Source organism: Phoxinus phoxinus (assembly GCF_949152265.1).
Source record: "Phoxinus phoxinus genome assembly, chromosome: 19".
In the NCBI taxonomy this organism is placed as follows: Eukaryota; Metazoa; Chordata; class Actinopteri; order Cypriniformes; family Leuciscidae; genus Phoxinus; species Phoxinus phoxinus.
In genome coordinates, this window is record NC_136894.1 from 2506888 (window position 1) to 2524724 (window position 17837).

The following is a 17837-nucleotide window of genomic DNA, read 5'->3' on the forward strand; positions in this document are numbered from 1 at the left end:
ATGAACTTGACTGGCTCGGGGTCGTTCCTGTTACGCTGAAACTTTTGAGCTCTGTCACTTTTAAAAAGAAAAAAATATCATTGGAATCCCTTTCGGAAGAATTTATTTTTTCCTGCTGATGAATGATGGAAACATTGACAGCCAATCAGAATCCATCTGGCTGTAGCGGGCGCTGTTTAAAGTGACAGACAAGCACACGCTTAGAATAAGCAGAACGATATTGTCCACTAATATAGTTATCTTTATAGTTATCGTTCATGGCGTTAACAGGCCTTAAAGGGGTGTTTGATTATGATTTCACTTTTCTAACTTAGTGTGTAATGTTGCTGTTTGATCATAAACAACATCTGCAAAGTTACAACGCTCAAAGTTCAGAGCAAAGGGAGATATTTGCTTTTTCATCACTAACCCTAGAATTTGCATAAGCCCCGCCCCCTGAACACGCAGTCCATGTTGAGAAGAGGAAGAGTTGTTGTAGTAGTCGAGCACATTTGTGAGTCAGCTCAAACTTTAGCATCCGTCTTTTCACATGCAGTAGAAAGTCACTCTGTGTGCGTCTCACAACAGTTCCTATACGAGCGATTTATAGATTATCATGACAGAATATGCTAATTGAAGATAGTTAACTCCACGACAGCAACATAAGTTCATCAACTAACCATTCAGAGACGTCCTGTTGCTTCTACATGTTGTCACTTCTTCTTGAGTCTCTCCATCTTTGTCTGACTCCGTTTTAACATTAAAAGCAGAACAGTTTCTGTCATTTTAGTGTGTGTGTGTGAGGTAATCGCAGCTGCTAACACACAGGAGCTCTTGAAGCTCCGCCCCCTGTGCCGGGAGCAGCAGCTCATTTGCATTTAAAGGGACAGACACAAAAACGTTGCGTTTCTGCTCCCCCTCAAAAAGTGACAACTTTAACATGCTATATAAAAATATCTGTGGGGTATTTTGAGCTAAAACTTCACACACACACTCTGGGGACATCAGAGATTTATTTTACATCTTGTGAAAAGGGCATTATACCACCGCTTTAATATAGATGACAGCGTGAGCTCATGCCAAATTGTCAAATATTAGATAATGCTGTCTTTAACCAGTGAGAAATTGAGTAAATGCTGATGTTCATTATCACTGGAGTGAACTTATGAAATGTTTAAAGGTGTTAAAATGGATCTGGATTTCTGGCCAGTCAGTTTCTCAAAGCTGTTTCCTCATTTCATTGTTACAGGACTTTAATACATCAAGCAATGTTCTGAAAATTGCATTTTGGGGGAAACTTTTTTAATAGACTCCCAAAACGCTTATTTTTCCTGCGTCATAATTTGATACGACTGTCAGTTTGAGTTACTCTCATTTATAGCAACACAGAATTGTTTACAAAGAAATGTCCCAGGGTTACTTTTATTGACTTTCACAATCGTGGCAATTTCATAAATACTCAGCTTAAGTCCATTGTTATTCAATGTGACACAGACTTTTGAGAGAAGTGAGTTTAAAGTTATGAATGACTATCTGCAAGAGACATCTTGACAAATGAAGATTTATGGACTGTTTTTTCCCCATGAGAGGCATTACATCTTTTCAGGAAACCATGATATCATCCGTTTTCATGTGCCTGAAAACTTCACCGGACCCTGAGACACCTTTTCCAATATTTACGGTATATTTAATAGTAATGTCTCATAATGAGAAAGTGTCAAATATCAAAATGCAAAGTAAATGTATGTTCAGTCATCAAATACTGACATTTATCTGTTGCTTTTCATTCCCATTGTTGCATATGTGCTTCCCTTTATCCCTTCTTTTTGCCATATAGCAGCATATAAATTATGTTCTTGGAAATTATGTCATTGACATATAATTCACGCAGCAGTATAGTAAAGAAAGCTGACAACATATTTCAGTGTGTAGGTGTATATGTTTATTCATACTAAATTGTGTCCATCTCTGTTGTGCCAGTTATGGCCCAATATACTGCACTAGGATTTCTCGAAAGCCAGCATAATTTGCAATTATATTTTGAATTTCACATGCAGGGAATATCACAAATGTGTTTGTTATTGCTGTGTGTATTATTTCTAGAAAACCAAAAGGCCCAATTGAGGTTTTTATTTATTTATTTCTATATTTATTTATTTATTTATTTATTTACTTACTTACTTACTTACTTACTTACTTACTTACTTACTTATTTGTTTATTTATTTGGACTTTGACACTTAAATAGCAGTACCAACTTAATTTTTCATCATCCATGCTTTAATATGCAGGTTAAATTAGTTACTCTTTTTATACTGTACAGCTAAAATCTAAATACTAATATAAAAGATTTTTATAAAAATGTATGTACCGGTATTTATCTCTAATGGTGCGTTCACACCGGACGCGAATAGCGCGTCAGGCGCGAGTCATTTCAATGTTAAGTCAATGCAAAGACGCGTTACGCGCGTAAAACGCGTGTAACGCGTCTTTGCATTGACTTAACATTGAAATCACTCGCGCCTGACGCGCTATTCGCGTCCGGTGTGAACGCACCATAAGAACATAATAAAATATTATTAATTTTTATCAGTATTGGCCAATATTGGGTACATTTCTGCTAATACTTTATATATATATATAATTATTCATGCTAATTTCCCCTATTTTAATATTTGGATTAAATTCGCTGCCATCTAACAATCACTAAAGATCTTTAAAAGCATGAATAATTTGATACCACTTAAACATTAACTCTTTTGCAAATCTCAAAATGAATATGTTGCAATGCCTGAATTCACTTGCAGCTTTTAAACAACTATATATTTTTTAGTGTTTGTATACAATTTTAGAATCAGCCATTTATCAGTAATCAACATGACAACAATTATTGACTTGTAGTTGAGATTATTTATGGATTTACTACTATTTATGGAGATCTATAACATTATTTGAGAGTCATTGTGTAAGTTATGTAATGTGTCATTATTTTACATCAATAGTGCAACATGGCACCAAGTTTTATCCCACTAATCAAAATCGTTTTTTGTTCCGTTTTTTTCATAAACGATGACATCAAATCTGTCCAGTTTAAATTGGTCAATCACCTTGCAGATCCCCAAAGCAATAATGTGCCTTATTGTGTGACCTGTGTCTATTTCTGCAGTGAGTGAAATGAACTTGAGCATTAGTTTTGTGTTTGAGGTCCCTGAGCAAAATACGAGACCTGTTTAAACATCTTTATTAAACCCATCCGTCTTAACTCTCATCCTAACATGTTACTCTCTCAAATGTGATCGTATGTAATCATGGCCAGATGAAAACTATAATCATAGCAACTGCACCTTCCCTGTTGAATTACATTATCCTTTTACACTGGAAGACTTTTAATGAGGAGAAAAAAATCAATTGACTTGAATCTATGACTTTGAATATTGCGTTGTGATTAAGGACTAAGTACTTGAATTTTCACTTACAGAATATTTTATCTGCTCATAAGCTCATACTCTTGACTGTATATGAAACAAATACCCTGAAACAGATGCAATACCGGAGCAGATCAAACCTCATATTTCCACGATTCCCCACTGCATTTGTTTAATTCCTCCCCGGGTTGCTTTACCACTCTTTAAGCGCTTAATGAGACAGACAGAAGGAGAGAGAGGCTGACGGAGAGACAGAAACAGAGAAATCTCATCAAGGAAATAAATGAGTATGAGTACGAGCGAGCATATTTGGCAAAATGTAATTACCGGATTAAAAGGAGAGAAATGCACATTAGGAATAAAGCAACATTAGAGGCAGGGGTGTAATGGTGTCTTTGCGGAAATGTTTCGTGATCTCCAAGCAGTGCTTTTTATTTTTCCTCATCCTAAAACAGGATCTTGGTCATTTTCTACCATGCACATTTGACAGGAGAAATAAAAATGAAATATAGACTGCCCTCTCCACTCAAAATGAGAAAGGCATTATGATTATATTCATGAATCATTTAGGACAGTGAACGTTCTTCCAAGACAAATACGTGTCAGTAGATGTCCAAAAAAAAATGTAGGACAAGTAAAAGGAAACTTCATCTTTCCTTTCGTTTAGGCATGGATATAAAAGCTCTGTTCAGACGAGGCAATCCTGTCTGATAATTGATTTTAACATCGTAACGTAAGGTCATTTCTGCCTTTACAGAGGTTAGGCAGTGAATTTTATTGCTGACGGAATTGGAAATATTGGTGTTTTCTTCTACAAAATGTGAGCATTTCCAGCTGAATTACTGTTTGTTTGTTTTATGATGAACTTCAGGGTTATGTGGTAACTTTTTATATCTCAAAGCATTTTGTTACTCAGAAAATAGCCGAAAGTCTACAGAGATTACTCAAGCATTCTGTAAACCTTGAAATCCAAACAGCACTTCAGTTTGAGCCGTTTCTGTATCGCATCTTATAAAACACTTGAGGTCAAAGGTTTGTTGAACACACAGGAATCTTGTTTTCTGGCCAGTTTTCAGTTAAACCATCCTTTTAATCCCAGCTCGTGTGCCGGGCCGGTTTTTGACCCTGTCAGTCTGGTGCCTGTTAAAGTGTGCAGCGTGAGCCGAGGAGCTGGGAGCTTGAAGACAGAGGAGTTTGCTGCATGTTCCCGGGCCAGAAGCAGAATGTCCAAGCGATTTAAGCCCCGATGATCATCTAAGGAGAACCAGAGAGCCGAGGCTCCCGACTGTTTTGGCTGAGGGCAGAGTCAGGAGATAGATTTGTTCCAACTCACGCAGTAGTCGAAAAAAGCAGTTAGCGAAGCCCTTGGGGACGGTCAGAGTCTGTGAACGAGCCGCTGTTCCTTTTAAAGAACTCAAGCGCCACTGATCTCCAACAACCTTTAAAACCGGGTCCCGCAGTCTGCACGTGTGCTTTAACTCACTCCCGAGACTGACACTGAGCTGAATGCTACACAATATCTCATATTTCACTGTGATATTAAGTAAAAGCAAACCTTTTTGTGGTTTCAATGGTCTTGTATTGTTAGAACTTTTTTTTCTAGTCTTAAAGGGATAGTTCACTTTAAAATAAAAAATCAGTCATCATACTCACCCTCAAACCTGTATGAATTTCTTTCTTCTGCTGAACACAAAGGAAGATATTTTGAAGAATATCGGTAACCAAACAGTTAACTGGAGCCATTGACTTCCATAGTAGGACAAAAAAAATACTTTTTGGTCAATGGGACCAGTTAACTGTTTGGTTACCGACATTCTTCAAAATATCTTCCTTTGTGTTCAGCAGAAGAAAGAAATTCATACAGGTTTGAAACAACTTGAGGGTGAGTATATGATGACAGAATTTTCATTTTAAAGTGAACTATCCCTTTAAACCAGTTTATTTTCTATTTACATTTGAACTATTTCCTTGCCAGTGTTTATTTTAGATTTTTTAAGTTTACCAGCCACCGCCAGCATTTTTGACCCCCAGAATATTTTGTTGTATGAATATCTGAACATGCAATATATCAAAAGAAAGAACTGCTTCTTTTCAACACCCTGACCCTACAGAAGTGATAATTGCGTGTTTTCTCCTCAAAATTCTAACTTTGCATGTGCGCCTCTTTGTGAATAAAGTTTTGTATGTGATTTGTGCTATTTTTTATACGAATAAAGGATGTTTGCAAGAAATGCAAAGAAGGTATAGCGATTAGCTTATTCTAAAATGCTACAAACAACATATTTCTGCCTCATCGTATGACCAAAATCCAAAAGTTGCTGCCTTAAATTTTTAAGTACAATCATCTTGGATGTTTAAGTCATTCCAATTCAAATTACAAAAAAAAAAAAAAAAAAAAAAATTGCTTAACATGTTTTGATGTGTTAAAACAATGTAAAAACATGTTATCACAACTTATTGGTCATATATAATTTTTTTTTTTTTTTTTTTACAGTGGGTAAAAGCGTAGTATAAATCTCATAAATTGGAGCTATAATTCACCTGTCTCCCAGATATGATTTTATGTATTTCATGATGCATCTTGTCAAAAGAATTTAAGGATGAGTCGCGAAGATTATCAAAAAATTAATCTCGGAATGACTATAGATTGTTGGATTTCAAATCACTAGGGGTTGAGGCAACAAAAATAACATGTAATGAGGTATTTTATGGATACTGTAACTGTAATATTATTACTGAAATCTCATTAGTAATTAGTTACACTACTAGTTACTACAAAAAGGTAATATTACTGTAATGCATTATTACTCAACACTAATTGTAAGGTAATATGTGCAGATACTGTATTCAGACTTCACACACTTGTGTTCGCTTGACTATTTAATGCCTTACTTCACATTAAAATGCAAGGTACTTTGTATAAAAGTCTTACGTTAACACAGTGTCATAACCAGGTGTACCAGGTTTAATCAACAAGTGATATAAGTGATTTATTCCAAATCTGAATTTGAACATTACAATTTATAATTTGTCTGGCTTCGATTTCTGTGGCATCGTACTTACAATGCCCTCTCTCATCAAATCTTCTGATTGGCTGTGACGGTGTCAAACATTAAATTAAATCACTAGCATCAACAGTTCCCAGTATAGCGCTAACATGGTATTCTCCTAAAATGAAATATCTTCATTCCAAGGCTTTGACTAGGTGCTATTTCACTTCATTAATACGGTTGACTGAACATTTGAAGGTAAAGAGAGATTATTCTATGTTAAGAAGCAACTGGGTCATGTGTGGATTTACAAAAGATTTATGAACAAAGGTCTTTGAATCCATTCTCTAACAGTCTTTGAAGTTTATGACAAGTTTAAAGGTTAATATTATTAAATCAAAACGGCAGTGTCCTGAGGATATTATGCATAGGCATTAATAAATATTTCAGTCTCACTGTGAGTTCATTAGCATAAACAAAAGAAATTCTGTCCACGTGACGCACATTAGCTGACACGTGCATATCTGAACACACACACACACCTCCCGCATCCTAACATGTTGCTGACCTAATCGATTTTTCAAGCGGAGATAACCAGCAGCTCGGCTCACACATGATTCCCGTATGCAGTGTGTGTGTGTGTTTCGTCAGTGTGTTCTTCAGCGGGCTGGTGGCGTATAGTGTTGCTGTCTGGAGGCCCTTAGAGGAGAGGTTTGACGAAATGTCTACTTTCCGTGCGCACGTAAGCGTTGGGGATTATTCTGGAGCTTAAAGAGAGCAAGGAAGATGCACAGTGCTCTCACCTCAAGAATTAATGCAATAATATGAGCGCTTGGAGAAGACTGGCTCATTTTTAACTAAACATTGCCACATCCAATTAGTATCACACTGTTATATGCTATATATATATATAGTATTAGCCATGTTATCATAAGCACTGATCTTCTGTAATTATAAGCCTGTTGCCTTATGTTATATGTTATTGATCAGATATAATTGGAGCTTTGGACCACATAAAATAAATGTTAAGAAGCATTATTGGGTTGAGTTCAGCCTTTGTTTCTCCATATTACAAAATAAATAGACTACTACAAATACATAATTATACATATGATTTATAATGGTGATTTTTTTTTTTTTTATGCATGCTTGACAACCCAGTCACATTCATTATATACTATGTAAATAATGACGTGTTTAATTTCTGAGTGAAATATTAAGGTAATCCCTTTCAAGAGATCCTCAGCATGGCATTTTTATTGTCACAATAATTACAAAATGAACACCATGTACAGTAAGTGCTGAAACGTGATATATGGGTGATATGTGTATAATTTCTTTCATTTGTAACGTATGGTTATGTTTTGTCTCTTTGCTCTCTTTAGGTTAACGGGTTTCCAGATCCCTCCTCCCATCACCAGCACTGGGTCTGTATTCTCGCTGAGACTCACCAGTGACTTCGCCGTGAGCGCGCACGGCTTTAAAATCTATTATGAAGGTAAAGATTCCAGTCCAATCTGTTGTGCTACATCTTGTTACACTGCATTGTCATTTATTGTGCATATCAGATCAAATCTGCGGTATTAATTAAGAGCTGCTCTGCTTGGCGAGTTAAAGGCGATCTCTGCCAATCATAATTGTGTTTATTAAACCTCAATGACGAGGTGGTCACTGACTAAAGACCTCATCACTCCCTATTAAACCTCATCAAATTACTGTCTTTTAGACACTTGCATTAAATTCCAGGAAGATATCTAAGTGTATTATATCACCTTCTATTTCATTAATTTTGCATGTTAACTAATGGATAGTGAAGGGTACATGCCTTCTTCTCTTTATTGCATTAGTCGTGGGTTTTTTCCAGTTGCTTGGCTGTGCTTCTGAGTCTCCTAGTCTTATTTATGAAGACCTACAGGCTAAGGGTTGGTTCGATTGTGTGTGCGTGCGTGCGTGTGTGCGTGCGTGCATGCGAGTGTGAGTGTGTGTGTGTGTGCGTGCGTGCGTGGGTGTGTGCGTTTGTGTGTTTAGATACTCAGCTTGTAAATAAATAAACAAATTGGTTGATTTTATATAGAATTTATTTTCATACCGCTATGCATTACTTTGCTTTATCAATATAACTTTATATGACACTATCTGTCCATTACATGTCTTCATACGATGTGTCATAACACATATTAACTGCAGCGGACTTGGGATTTTATCTTCTTTTCTTATCAGAGTGTTTTGCGGCTGGATTAATAGTAGACTCCCTGTATTAGCGCTGGGAGAGAGGCAGTGGGAGTGAGACGGATGAGTGTGGTCTTGCTCATTGTCTGATCTGAGTCACATGAACTGCGTCAGCCTGAAGCATCATTTACTGTGTTGTTTCAGTGACTCGGCCTGGTTGCCTCTCCTTCCCTTTGATTCATTTCTGGATCAAGCAGTGCAGGGAAGAAGTGTCTCACTACGGCTACGTCAAACTTCTTTTCTCAGAAAGCTGTGGGCCCTAATTCGTTCTTCTAGGCAGATTAAGGAAAAGTGATTGTTAGTCCATAAGAAGTCAAATTTGGCTTAATTAAAAGGGGATTTCAAACTTTTTTCCTTGAAATTTCAGGCTATACGTTTAAACAAAGCTGCTTTGAATTTTGGGAAGTATTTAAATTAATTTTATTTATTTATTTATTGGAGAAACGTCAATTCACGCTGTCATTAATAGTGCACTAAAAATTTGCAATATGAAGATATAAAGGTGCTTTTTTTTTCTAAACACAGATGTACTATTAATTATTACTACTATCATTTATGATAACTTGATGCTCTCAAAGTCACTGTAAATACACTTATGTTTTTTTATGAAGGCTTTTAACCATGATTTTACTAAGCAGTTTATTTTCTTCCTTCTTTTTAAATATGCTTATAAAAGACCCGAGTGACTGACCTTCATGTTTAAGAATGTAATCTTTATATAGAGAATAATCTTTATATGAGACTTCCGGTGATAAACTGTGTGTGTGGCGTTGCACTGGTTATAGCCCTGCACACAGTGACATTCAGTTGGTTCACAATCACATCCACATATCTGTATCATCAGCTCGGTTTGTTTGGCTGTAATTTTCTCATGCGATGCTGCATTTGGACAGATAAATGACTCGCCCCTTGATGCCTGGTTAGTGCACATTGTCGCACTAGTCTCTCTGGTCGCATTGAACACAACTAGAGCGGTCACAACTTATAATAATGTGCTGTTTGTATTTTCACACAACTGAACAAAAATCAGGAGATATTCAACATCAAGCCGAAATTGAGCTGGAGATGTGAAGTACGTGCTTTCCTGATTCTTTACATAATCAAATGTTTCATAACGTGGACAGCAGTTGGGTATGCATAGCCTCATCTCGCAGTCTGTCCCAGAAATGCTTGCTTGAATAAACTTTCCTGCAGAGCAGAGTTCCTGGTATGACTGGTAATGATCTTATGATTTAACACAGGTGGATGGAGGATGAGGTTAGGAGGTGTTGTTGTAAGTCCATGACTAGAATGGACGATTTAGAGGATATATGGACGCTGTGGCGGCTGGTGCTAAAAAAAAAGTTAGCAAACGAACTGAATTAGTAATGCAGGAGTGAATTGTTAAATAACCATTTAGCATTGATAATAATGTATCATTACAGCTTAACATGGAAAATTCAGCATTTAAAGCATGCCATAAGGTAGGGTTGTATAATACCAATATATATATATATATATATATTTTTTTTTTTACTGTATTTAATAAAATAAAATAAAAATCAAATCACATCCTGGACAATACTGTCCAACAAACAATGTTCATGAAGGCTATGAAAACAAACATAGTGAATAACCAAATCACATTACATTCTAACATTGTAACATTACAATCTAAAAACAAAATAATGCTTTTTAAAGTAGTTAAATTCACTAAACTTAAAATTAAAATAAATAACTATCATAAAAATGCTATTATAAAAATACTGATGAAAAAACACTTGTAGGTTTGACATTCTATGTATCATTTATGAGGTAAGCTATATGAAAACATGAAGAAACAAACGTTTGTAAATTATACAAATAATCTATTTTTATTCATTATTTGCTTCTATTATTATCCAATTTGTTTGGCCTTCAAACACCTTAAAATGCACATATGTAGGTCCGAGAAATCCACATTTTTCCGCCCTCCTTAGTCACTGTTGCTATCTCAGACAAACAATGGGGGACCTGTACCCCAGTAGAGCTTTATGTCTTTATGTGTTTCTTGTCGATGTATTTGTGACATGTGGCTCTTACACATTTTGGCTCCTTCACAATCTCTGGATAGTAAATGTAGGAATACTGTATGCCAGCTCTGTATTTGCATCAAACAATCTTTATTTTACATGAGCAGAAGCCAAGTTCAGCAACTATGTGGGTGTTTGCTCGTGTTGTGTACGATACCGCTCGACCTCTCTGTCCCCATTTACTCATCTGTCTCTGAATTAAAAATTGGCAAAAGTATGCTCACTGGTATAAGCAATCTTCCAAACAATTAATATAACTTATTTTTTGTATAATTTTTCCCTGATGTCCTTAAAATATTAGTATTGGGGGAGGGGTGCAAAAATAGTTTAGTCTTCATGATCGTTTGTCAAAACCAGTGGGTCTCATTAACTATTAATTGCGTGGATTATTGTGTTTGCATATAAACAGGAGAAAGATTCAGCATAATTCACATGTACCGTATATCGCATATGATTTGTTCTTAACCTCATTTGAATGTTAATGATTAGGAGGATTGTAAATGAGCGACAACATGCCCAAGGTTGGTCATTTGCATAAAACACACCAAAGCCGTTTCCATTTAAGGGCTTTCCTCACAGCGTTTCCTTCCAGCCTTTCATACACACACAGTATGAGCTATAATGCAGCTGCTTTTATGTTTTTAATGTATATGGTGTACTTATAGTTCGGGTTCGCTATGATTTTTTTTTTACATTTTAGAAAGAAGTCTCTTCTACTTTAACAGCACACACTTTAAAAACAGTCATGGAAATCTGATTTATTGTAAAATATAACCCCTTCATGTTTATTTAACTCTATTTAATCTCATCTGTTATTTCTTGTTCCTTTTTTGTTGTTCTTTCCTAGCACAAACTTCTGAATATTTTTACGTTTAGCTCCTCTGGCACTTAAAGGCACAGTATGTAAGTTTCGCCACTAGAGGTCGCTTATTCAAAACAGATTGAGTGTGGATGAGTGTGGAATCATGGGAGTTTTCGTCTTCACCTCCACACCTGATGCAAAGCAATCCGACAGGACTCATGTTTATGGATGAGCTCACGCATTTTATTAACGTTTATATTAACTTGCTTATATTCTGATGTTGGCGCTCCTTTTATATTGTTGTTTATGTAAATTACGATTCAAGTTGCGCTTAACGTCCGCCTCCTTCTTCCCTGAACTTGAATTTTGTTACATTTGATTCACATCATTCACATATAATTTTAATGAAATAGTCGACAGTGCTGAATTACTACTCCTACAGGTCACTTTATTTGACTGATTAATATATTGGTGTAACACAGCACTGTTGTACTTGGTCAAAGCAATCATATAAAAATACAAGTTAAAAGTTATGTTATAACGTTGTGTTCTATCGTTCGCTGCTGTGAGACACTTGTTGATCGATATTAGAAGAATATAATATTAGTAAAAGCTGGATTACTTGTGTTGCTAAATGGCATACAGTTAATATTAAAATATATGATATGGTGAAAATGCTGTATTACTTTTACTACAAATAAATGTCTTTCTGATTATGCTGTTAGCCACTTAACAAAATAGTGTTGTCTCAGAGACATGGTACAAACATGAAAACAAGAGATTCAAACAATATGACTAACCCGACAAAGGTTTCCAAACAGTTACTCATAAGTCAAGTCAAGTCAAGTCAAGTCAAGTCAAGTCAAGTCAAGTCAAGTCAAGTCAAGTCAAGTCAAGTCAAGTCAAGTCAAGTCAAGTCAAGTCAAGTCAAGTCAAGTCAAGTCAAGTCAAGTCAAGTCGTAACTAAGGTATTGTGGATGGTTTCTTGGCAGTTGCTAAGGTATTCTGGGTGTTTTCTAGGGTGTTCTGGTGGATATTAGGCAGTTGCTAAGGTTTTCTGGGTGGTTGCTATGGTATTTGGGTGGATGCTAGGGAGTTTCTAGGTGGTTGGTATCACAGGTGGTTACTATGGAGTTTTTATGGAGTACTTAATTTTTATTAACGAGTGCCTTTAGTGCGGCACTCATTTGGTGATGAGTTATGGCTTATTCACGTGTTTGTATGGTTGCTAGGGTTCTTTATATGGTTGCTAGGGCATGCTTAGACTGTCAACTCGTCTTTGAATATCATCTCCAAAAAGCCGAACTCCATGTTTCTACAATTTTCTGGAGCTGAAATATGGCTTGTAAATGTTGTTTTATGGTTGCTAAATAAATAAATGCTGTATTACTTTTACTACAAATAAATGTCTTTCTGATTATGCTGTTAGCCAGATAACAAAATAGTGTCGTCTCAGAGGCATGGTACAAACATGTTACTCGCAGTAAATCATGAAAACAAGAGATTCAAACAATATGACTAACCCGACAAACAGTTGCTCGCCTGTCTAATAAAGCATAGTATATTAAAGAGCCTTTGGAAAAAACAGAAATCAACGTGGATACGACGTCGTTGGCAGGCGGCGCAATGACACATGCAGTAAAATGGGCTGATTTCTCTAGATTTAAACATTATTGGAAAACATTTGGGATAATGTAAGTACACACGTCAACCAAATCTATAACATTGTTTTAGTGGATTTTGGATATTTGAATCCCCAAAATTGTTCATATTGTGCCTTTCCCGAATAGTTTCTTGGGTTCCTGTCGACTAGTGACAGTGTGTTCTGGGATTACATTCACTCGTTTATCCTGCAGCGTTCAACAAATGGATCCAGATATTCTTGTCTTCTTGCACCATGAACCGCCACCGATTGCGTGATTCTCTCCATCTCTCGCATTCAGAGGGGAAATGTTGAGTATGTTTAAAAACAGATGACGGAAGGAGAACAGACATGCACAAACCGCTGAAATAACTCAGGACTGTTTCCTGAAGGATTGTGGAATCATTCTTCTCAGACCGTGACAAACAGACAGTTATCTGAGGACGGTGTGGGTGTAGAAGATGTTGATTTCAAAGACACTACTCTGTCACCAGGGAAACTAGCTTCTCTGAGAAGAAGTCAGCAGATCTACTCCTGCTCCTGTGAACACATGCCTGGAGCTATTGTTCTCACGAGGGCCGGCACAGCTAGAATATATCTTACACCATCCACGCGGAGTCTGGCAACCTCCAGAAGCTCTCTTGAGCTGAAGCAAATCACTGTACTTCACTGCTGCGATCCTAACGGAGAACCTCTCGCGCGTCAACAGAGACCTTCAGAACGTAGAGGTTTATATTAAAGTGTGCTTTATTATTAATGGCACACGCTAGCTTTATTAAAAATGTATTCTAAGCTAAAAGGGATATATAAGCAAGTGTTTTGAGTTCCCTGTGGCCTTCAGGTTTAAATCTGTTAAAAACAAAATTTTTATGTGATGTTGATGGAAAAGCTCTTTGTCAGTAGCGCTGTTATTCCGATTCCAGATTTGTATCGATTCCAAGTGTTGCTTTCAGACTAATTTTCAAAAAAAAAATTTTTAAGAAGTTAGAAGATCTTAGAATTATAGAAGCTTGTTTCCACCACTGAATAAAAAGTAAAAAAGCTAATTGCGTCTTTTTATCTCACGATTCTGACTTTTTTTCCCGCGATTGTGAGTTTAAATTTCGCAATTCTTTTTCTCAAAAAAAGTCAGAATTGTGTGATATAAAGTTGTAATTTCAAGAATAAAGTCTGAATTGTGAGATAAAAAGATGCAATTGCAAGATATACTTGTAATTTTATATTTATAACCCGCAATTGCAACTTTATATCATGCGATTCTTACTATGTATCGCAATTCTGACAATTCCGATTTATTTTTTATTGTGAGAAAGTCGCAATTATCTTTTATATTTTTTTATTCAGTGGCGTAAACAAGCTTCCATATATAATGAACAGTGAAATACAGATCATGCTTTACACTATTATGATTGATAGTATGAAAGTCAAAATATTGTTTAGCTGCTGTTTTTTTTAAATCTGTATTTTGAATTGTTTGACTTTTTTTGAATGAATCTATTGAATGTATAATAGGAAGAATCACTGATATAAGATAAGATACGCCACCTACTGGGTAATCAAAGAAAATAAAAAAGTCACTGAATGAATCTTTTTGATGAACCAATTAAAAAAACTTGATTTAGTGCAATAAAACAAATTCCCTTTACTGTATTTTTTTTTTTTTTTTTCAGAAATCTCAGTAACAAACAGTCACACTCTAATATGTTATTTTAGGTTCATAGAAACTTTTCTTTTTGGCTTTGACTCTTGCACTATTTGTTACGGACTAATTACTGCTAAATTATTTTATTCATTTTCTTTCCAGACTAATATATGTATATAGTATTATCATACAAATTACACTTTTTTTTTTTTGCTCATCATAAAAATTGAATTATGCCCCCTCCAAATTCAGTGGGCCTAGTCGTGTTCTGTAGAAATGAGCACAGAATATTATAACATCTCAAAAACCGCCCATATAAATGTGCTAGCAGACTTCTGACCCCAGGAATCCAGAAAATGCTGAACTGATTTCCATGAGGATGGCATGAGATTATTGCGTAGTGCTGACAAGTAGTTTAGGATGCCGGCGGTTTAAAGCAAAAGCCTCGAGTTCTTCTTTTCCACCCTTCTACCGACGACACCTAAACCTAATCTATTCAATACAGGATGAAGTATGATTTTTTCTTTTTCTCTATGCATCACATGTAATGAATTTACAGCTGTTTGTGAGCACATTCACTTAATCAGGAAGATCTGTGCCATTGCCAAAGGTCTCAGGAAGTCATTGCTTTTTGTCTCCAGATTGTGTTTCCTTTTCAATTTGATGCTTTCCTGTTTGCCTGGAATATTTAATATCCTCGCTAATGACTATCCACCGCTGGCCTAACATGCATGCCTCCTCCAAGCGGAATTTCAGGTTGAAATTAATTGTATTAATTTACACTGGCGTCTAACTTGAGGCTTATTTGTGCAGATCATTTCCCAGCGGTAATAGAGGAGCCGCTGCTTTATTAGGAGAGCTTCTGCTGACCTCTTCGGTCTCCTGTCACTTTATGTTGAGTGACAACAGACTGTCTCTCATACTTTATCATAATTAACAGTGAATTAATCAGAAGATGTTCAATAACCCAGAGTGCAACCCAGCATCTGCAGCTGTTTGGGAATGTGCTAGCGCTCTGATGATGACTGACAATGGTTATGGATATTTCTGGAGATATGACGACATTATTAAAGCGCAGAATTGTGAATGATAGGTTGATGGGTGATATCAGTTTTCACTGTGGCTAGACGGCTGCATATATGCCAATCATGATATATATTGCTTTTCTTTCTTCTTCTTTTTTAGATTTGGATTGGGGTGATTGGGGGTTTGCTGATTTTTTTTTATTGCATTATTTAGCCAGGATTCATGAAATTGATTCAAATAAATGTTGTCCTTTTGAACTTTCTAAGAATCCCGGAAAAATGTATCATAGTTTCCAAAAAATACTGTTTTCAACATTGATTTTTGAGCAGCAAATCAGCATATTAGAAAGGGTCTACCACAAGGTTCTCTATCACAGGAATAAATTACATTTTACAATTTATTCAAATAGAAAACAGGTATTTTAAATTGCAATAATATTTCACAATTGTTCTGTAATTTCAGCCTTGGTGAGCACAATAGACTTGAAATTGAAAAATATTACAACCCAAAACTTTTGAACGGCAGAGTATGTTTTAGGGTTGTCAATGTTAAATCTTAACTTAGGATATTGAAGGTGTTTAACACAACATTTTGTTAAAAATGTACCAAATTTGACATTATTATTGTTTCATTTTGCTTTCTAAATAGTCTAAAATCGTGAAATTAATCAATTATTTGATTATATTGAGAGCCAGAGTTTTATACTGCAAGCAGAAATAATAATAATAATAATTTTAAGGTTTATACATCTTTGTAAATAGTTTTTTTCAACGCTGTATTTGAAACAAAGATTATTTGAGTATGAGAATATTTACGATTTAGGTGTTCATTTCAGTGTTTACTTCAAAATTAAAAGTTAGAAGTTTAATTTAATGTTTTAATGTTTCTTTTGTAACTGTGAAATATACTAGCAATTTCTTAGTGGAATTTGTTTTTACACCAATTTTGTTTTCCAGTGTACTTTAATCATCTTCCAGCATAAGATCATATTTTAACTATTTGTTTTGTCTTTAGTACAGTGAGAACATAACAGCCAGTCATCATGCTTGTCTTTACTGTGTGACGCTTAATATTTTTCACACAATATAAATAGGTCTTTATACATGAAATTATATCACTGTGATAAAAAAAATGTTTAAACCCATTTGATTATTTGATACTAGATTATGTGTTGGTGTAGTTAGGACGTCTACCAGCAGGGGCCAACGGGGCCGTTTTAACCGGCCAAGACCTTGATGAATTAAGATGGATGAAACGGCCTCACTCGAGCACTAAACATCATTTACTCTATCCTTGATGATCCTTTTATTTTGTCTGGCACTGAAATATATCTCTGCTGTGTCTGGGACCCCCGAACTCAGACAGCAGGAGGACTGAGAGCATCCGTCTCGTACAGATCCGCGGCACAAAGCATCAGTTGTTTACTTTTAATTGAATCCGCAGGTGATGAAGAGCATCTAATGTTGGAGCGTGGGTAAAGACCAGTCCTGTCAATAATCGAGTCTCTCATCCGAGCGTCTGCGTCTTTCATAGAGAAGCAGAAGAGCAAAAGAATAAGAAAAACTGTCAAAGCTCGCTGCTTTACTTTCAGATCGATGATTTCTCCAGAGTTCCTGCCTTCTAATCCATTAGTCGGCTTCCCGTTTCAAAGAACACCGTCAAAGCTTGTCCATTAAAACGTCTTGTTCTCAACTTAATAGCCAAGTTCTTGTCTTATTGACGGCACCTTTGTCATTTCCAAAGTCAATCGTGTGATGTCTGGAGTGAAAATAAGACAAAATGACAATGTTGGTGTCATGTAAATCTCATCTTTCACATTTGTAATTATAGATGAGCTCATTAATTGCTGGAAAATATTGAGGAAACACCTCAAGGGACTTTTCTTTTCCTTACGCAGGCAATTAGCACTGTACCAGATGCTGAAGTCTTCTACATCTAAGTGCTTGACATGGATTGGGCCTGAAGACGAAACATAATGTAATTAAGAACTGTAGAATAATAATTGCACATCTTATTTACACACATAACATGTTGACAGCTCAAAAATGCCAC

At 35.9% G+C, this 17837-nt stretch overlaps 1 protein-coding gene across 1 annotated transcript in view; it reads left to right on the forward strand.

Moving 5' to 3' along the window:
• The window catches only part of csmd3b (CUB and Sushi multiple domains 3b), a 393297-nt gene that overhangs the window by 53191 nt on the left and 322269 nt on the right, over positions 1-17837 (forward strand). Inside the window, exon 3 of the mRNA XM_079590749.1 lies at positions 7779-7891. Coding sequence (XP_079446875.1) covers positions 7779-7891 — 113 coding nt within the window. The remainder of the gene's footprint in view (positions 1-7778; positions 7892-17837) is intronic.